The 6,563-nt window shown below is 41.6% G+C and overlaps 1 protein-coding gene across 1 annotated transcript; it reads right to left on the bottom strand.

Annotated features, from left to right (window-relative positions):
* Window positions 1–341: 341 nt before the first annotated feature.
* LOC148010539 (AT-hook motif nuclear-localized protein 16-like) lies at window positions 342–3,452 on the bottom strand. Its single transcript, XM_087671443.1, has one exon. The coding sequence runs from the start codon at window positions 2,473–2,475 to the stop codon at window positions 1,591–1,593; it is 885 nt and encodes a 294-aa protein (XP_087527569.1). The 5' UTR covers window positions 2,476–3,452; the 3' UTR covers window positions 342–1,590.
* Window positions 3,453–6,563: the final 3,111 nt, after the last annotated feature.

Raw genomic sequence — 6,563 nt, 5'->3', positions numbered from 1 at the left:
TAGAATATGAAGTCTGTGTTTTATCAACAAATGTCTAGATTAATTCTCACTATAGAAGCAATCATAATGCATTAATGGCCCAACTTCATTAAGGTCAATCAAAGGAACCATAGTTTTGATGCCTTAATATCATCTTATTGAGTAACATTTTATCAAAGAAGCAATTGAGGTAACCCTTTTCGACCATCTTGTCACACAATACAAAATTCCAAATATAGAAACTGAACACATTGTATCTTTCATGAAACAGTACATGCTATGCCATTGTAATGCTTGATATGCAATTATAATAGAGCATCATCGAATCACATCACACTACAGAGACCTTGATCTCAATAACACAACTGCCTCCATTTTTGAACAATACCTAGTGGAGCAAAAGTTTAGAAAGATCCAAATATCTGGCAGAGCAAAGTTTGCAAAGGTGTAGCTTCATTTGCAAAGGTGTAGCTTCATATATCATATGCAAAGGGAAAAAGTGTTCGGACACAACCCCCAGAAAGGAGTGTACCTCACATGATGGCACCCAAATTGTCTTGAGTTCTTACACTTGTATGATCATGTGGTTATAGGGATATTAAAACAAGGCGATCTAGGCAGGTTTGATAAAAACGAGTGGTTTACCATTCTGGTAGCCACTTGATTGATTGATATTAAAACAAGTGGCTTATAATGAGGGTGGCCACATGATTGATTGATTGATTGTGTGTTTGAGGGGGGGCCAAGCTCCGTCAACAATGCATTTAAAACCCATATTTAGGTCAATGAAATACTATGAAACCGGGCCACACGTGTACACAGACAATTATTTCCAGCTTTGTAATGCACGTCAGCTACATCCTATCCTAAGATCCTCGAAAGAGAAACAAATGGTCATGACTTCGGATGTGCAAACACCTGCAGTAGCCCCGCCCTCATCCCCACATAACATAAGCAAGAGACCTACCTACACGCATTTCAATCTTTCAAGCTGCTATCAGAAAATGAAATGCAAAACCCATATCACTGCATTATCATCAAATCTGCACATAAATCTTGAAAACCCAATATTGTGTGGAAAAAAAAAATTAATAGTCTCTGATTTAAGGGGGAGCAGCATAGAGCCAAAACACCAGTCATGTAAGAAACTAACTCCCCATCTGTTGCATAATCAAAGGAAGATGCTGATTTGATGAAAGGACTGTATGATCCACTTCTGCATGTGATATGACGATGATGGAGTACACAGCAACATTACTACAGCTGATTTTTTCTCACACAGATGAAGATGTGCAGACCATGCTGACCTCCTAGGTTTAAAAAAACTGCATGATATCCATCCTTCATGCCATGGACAGTCGTACCTTCGAAGTGGGTGTGCCGCGCCGCAGCTTACATGCAACAGTATGTGCAGGGCTGCATTAATCACCAAAGATAGGACTGCAATTGAGATGGATTTCATTCAATCATGCCTGTAGCCACACGAGGTTCCATGATAACCTAGCACTGCAATTGAGATGGATTCATTTCAATCATGCCTACAGCCATACAAGGTTTCATGATAACCTTGCAGTGATGCATGGCCATGTTGTCGGAGGTGTGGTAGCGCAGTCAGTAGGGCGGAGGCCGGCCGCCGGCTGCAGCCCACGCATAGACATCCGGCAATTGGCAGTTGGTGAGGAGGTTGGGGGGAACATTGTAGAGGGCCATGGTGCTGTTATTGGAAGAGGGATCTGCATTGAGACCTTGTGCAGATGTGAGGGCAGATGATTGGGAAGAATTGCCTCCTGCAACAGGGCCACCTGCACTGCTGCTGCCGCCGCCACCGCCACCGGGTTGCCCAGCAGCAAGTCCAACACCCGGCGGGGGCAAGGGCAAGCCGACCGGGGCATGGCCGTCGTCATCGTCAAGGGGGAGGCGGTCGTACGATGCATTGAGGAACGAGGCGGCGATGATGACCACAGGGCCAGATGCAAGGAGGGCACCCACCACACTGCCACCTACCACCTGGCCTTGCCCTCCTGCCAGATAGATGGTGAGTCCAGTGGCACCAGGGGGTGCAGGAGGGGGCAAGAAGGCTCCAGACAAGGACAGTATCTCAAACCTTCCATGCAGTGTCACAGTAGCTCCTGGGGCTGCAGGCTGCCTCAATGTCACATTTGTAACTGTCCCTGTGCCACTTAAGATACATATCCCACGCTGCCGCCGCCTCGCAAAGGTTGCCACACACTCACCTACATCGCAGCCATTGGCCACTTCCAGCACATGGGCTCTTAATGCATTGACACTATCTCTTGTTATGATAATAGGGGGCTTTGGTTTGTTTTTGGAGCCAGGAGGCCTCCCCCTCGGTCTCCTCGGGGCGTCCACCGTGCCGCCGTCGCCCGGGTTGGCTAATGTGAGGGCTCTCTGGTTGTTGTTTGCATTGTTGTTTCCTCCAGGCCCACTGTTGCCACTGTGCTCCTCATCTGAGGCTCTCTGATTCAGAGGCTCCATAAAAACATGAACTTGATCACATCAACCAACTGTAGCAGCTCTAGGCAAGCATCTACCCAGAAGCCTTTTAGCAAATAAAAAAGAAGGAACAATCATCAAGAAAGGGAAAAAACTACTCAGAAAAGCAATCGAACTGATTAGTAAGGGAGGAAAATCCAAGCAATTAAGAACCACTTAAGCGGAAACTGATATGGAGTCCTAGGGAAATTATAGAAACAGTAAGATTAAGGGAGGGATTAAGGATGGGTGGTCCTCACATGTATAAACTAGAAGACAAGAAAAGGCCCTAAATAAGAAAGGATGGAAGCAATCTAATTAAGGATAAACCTGGGGGTGAGGCAGGAGACAAGCATGGATCAGTTATGGAACCCACTATTTGAAATTTTTCCAGCTAGTAGAGTGTTATGATAATAGGAAAGCTTGATTGGTGGGCTGGGGGTTGCAGATCTAAGGAGGTATTTTTGTTTGTTAGTTTATTTTGTGGCTCTTTGTTTTGTTTTTTGGGTGAACTGATCTAATTTTGATGGTCTGAGAGAAAGAGAGCTAGAGACACTACAGTTGAGCTAGTGGGTGTGGGTGGGGGGGTTGCAGGCAAAGCAGGATAGGTTATGAGAGAGAGAGAGAGAGCTGTGATTACTGCTGATGATCTGAGGTATAAAAATATCAAGGGATGGCATCTGGGTAGGACCCTAAAAGAAGGAAGATGGAGGGATATTGGGAAAATGGGAGGGCAGGTGGGCTTCAGGTGGGATATATCGCAGCAAAAAGAGAGAGAGAGAGAGAGAGAGAGAGAGAGAGAGACACTCGAGAGGCAATCTCTTAACAATATAGAAGAAGAACTCCTCCGCGCGCATTTGAAATAAGATTGTATATTGCGCTCTCTCTATCTCCCCCCTCCTCTCGACTCGATTGATTAGAAAAGAATGAGAGAAAATATAGCCTTCTGTGTGCAGTTAAACAAACCCTCAAAGGGCGGCAGGAGAGAAGAAGGTTGAAGTAGAAGAAGAAGAAGAAGAAGAAACAAGCAGACGTAGAGTAGCCTTGTTATGAACAGTAGAGTGAGTGTGATGAGGAACCCACAAAGGTGTTTGGCCATCCTTTGTTATGTATTATGTATGTATCTATGTTTGGTTGTTTGCTTGCTTGTGTTTTTTGGGTGCCTCTTCATCAAAACCCCCCCCCCCCAAGAGCCGGGTCACACCAAGCTTTAACGGGGCTTGGAGGGCTTGTAGTGCCTTGCCTTATTGCACTAGTCACGCCTACCTATGTGGAGATGAAAAGAAGACGGAAGTTGCATTTACTATGATAGGACCCCTTTTTTGTCATTGGCACCTATCTTCTACAAGGTGGCCACAAGTCTCTAATCCACCAATTACTATAGTCGGACCCCTTTTCTCTAATTGGTGCCTATCTTCTACAAGTTGTCTTGCACGTCTCTAATCCACCAATCGATAGCCTTAACCTTATTAACCCAACGATAGCACCCTGTATTTTGGAAGGGTTAACAGGGGCTATCTAGGGATAAGAAAACCTTGCTACCCCTATGCACACAGAGGGCAAAAGAGTGGTTGTGCGGGCAAGGGGATTTCCCTCCCCCCACCGCACCAAGGTGCAACCTGGCATTAACGTCACCATGCTCCAATGAGTATGTTTATCAATGTTTACAAAAAAAATCGAGGTTTCATATCATATGAGCTTTAAAATTTCAAGAAAAGCATATAAGTTTCTAAAGTCACGACATTGAAATTGCTTAACCCAAATCCATATTTTTGTGAAGTGAAAAAAACTTACAATTTTCAAGTTGAAGGTCTTCATATCAATGCTTAGCACATGAACATTTAGTATGTATTCTAGTAGCAAATTTTTGCATCCAACAAGGGGACAATAATTAACCAAATCTTGCCGTATAAAGTCTAAGAGCCATTTGCATATGGTAAGAATTAATGGATGAACCCCAAATTATGACCAAAGTAGTGAACAACCACCTCTGTTGCTCCATATGCCATGACAATCTGGATGCTTAGTGGATTATTGCTTATAGAAACCACAAAAAGCCCAAAAAAATCTAGTATTGATATTTTCTCCAATTTCAACAAGCTTTTGTGTGCTAAAATTTTTAACACTGCCACTTATCAGTGTTGACAAAAATGCTTGTTTACTAAATTACCAACCATTAGATTAGATGCTTTTATTTGCCTTCAATTACAAAGTTCTCTTTAATATCAACACTACTTGAAACAAGGGGACACTACCACATGCAAGAGCCTTGCCCTTTTTTTATGCACGAGAGAGAGAGAGAGAGAGAGAGAGAGAGAGAGAGAGAGAGAGAGAGAGAGAGAGAGAGAGAGAGAGAGAGAGAGAGAGAGAGAGAGAGAGAGAGAGAGAGAGAGAGAGAGAGCACCCTTTTTATTTATTTTTCTAAAATAAACTCTTCTTTTTTGAAAAGCAAGATATCCACGCATTTCAAGGCTAAGTGAACCCCTTAACTGAAGTTAATAGTGGGTAATTTCTTTGGGACTTGCACCACCTTGTCATTGCACCATTGTATAAGCATATGCTTCTATTGTATCAACACTACTTGAAATAAAGAGATAGAGAGAGAGGTGATCAAATTTGTCAAAGATTGGAGGCTTCCATTTGCCCTTACTTGCAAAGAGATAGAAAGTTGGTCAATGTATAGATTGTGTTCCCAATGTTCAAACAATTAAAGAGAAACTTATCTTAGTTTCCTTTCAAGTTTCAAAATATATTTTGAAATTTAGATCAAAATGTTCAAACCTTCTATATTCATTCAACAAAAAGTAAGGTTTTTGTGCTATTTTCATGTGTGAGCTAGCCTTTTGTTGACCATGAGAATATTTCCTTTAGTATTCATTATATTTTTGGCACTTACCCAATCTCCTCACACTTTTGGAATTCTTGGAGTTTCAACTTTGTTGCTTATGTATAAGAGACCCCATCTAACTCTTCATCTCAATCATAAAAGCTCCTATGTTGTTCAATTTTCTTTCTTTTGGAGTGAGGTAAGAGAGAGAACAAGAGGGAGGAGACAGAGACAAAAAAAACAAACAAACACACACACACACACAATGTGTGTCACACACACACACTCTGTGTGTGTGTGTGTGTGCGTGTGTGCGTGCGTGCGCATGTGCGTGCGCGCGCACCTTTCACTCGAGCTATGTTCATGTGCTTCCTTAATACTTAAGTTCCTAGATCATGATAAGCCTCAGTCTACTCAAGGTGAACATGGCGTTTGTATGGCGTCTACAATTTTTCCTGATAAAGAACTCAATTCTTTGTGGTTACCAACTCAATGAGGTGGTTCTCTATGGAAACTAGCAATCCTTAGCTTCCTAGATGTATAGTTTTATATGAGGTCTTATATATGTTGTGATGTACATGTGTTCTCTATGGAAACGAGCAATCCTTAGCTTCCTAGATGTATAGTTTTATATGAGGTCTTATATATGTTGTAATACACATGTGTTCATTGCTACAAACATATTTACAGTGGTCCATTTTAATACATGCTACTTATCTTGTAAGTTAATAAGTTATGTATTTTCATTATGTGACAGAGAAATGTATAGTTGCATTTCTACACAACAAGTGGCCAAATTCTAAGAGAGAAAAGAGTCTTGCAAAAATTTTGCAATCAAAAGTGCATTCTCTATATTATGGTAGGTTTAGACCACCAAAGAAAAATAAGTTGATTATATATAACAACGTAAATACATGTACTATAGGTAGTTACTTATATTAACAACCATAAGTGTGCAAGTTGGTTTAAAGTGTATTGGAGATGGTAGCTCTATGTTGACGCCTATATTTCCTCTTTCGCAGTTGTGCTACTCCTCAATAGTCCTCACCAAATGATAGCAATTCCATTACATTACATAATTCATGGTTGTCCCTATACGATACTTCTAGATTGTTAGTTCATGGTTGTCCCTAGCGATACTTTTAGATTTTGTTGTTTTGAGATATCTAACCACTAAGATGATCATTTTGAGTTTCTCAAATAGAGTTGCATGTTATCTTTTTTTTAGTTTCCTTTATGTGAGCATTTGTGTTGATCCTCATAT

This window comes from Lygodium microphyllum, chromosome 29, assembly GCF_053477565.2.
Source record: "Lygodium microphyllum isolate KBCC chromosome 29, Lygodium_microphyllum_v1.1.10, whole genome shotgun sequence".
Lineage (NCBI taxonomy): Eukaryota > Viridiplantae > Streptophyta > Polypodiopsida > Schizaeales > Lygodiaceae > Lygodium > Lygodium microphyllum.
This window is presented reverse-complemented; position numbering and strand designations above follow the sequence as displayed.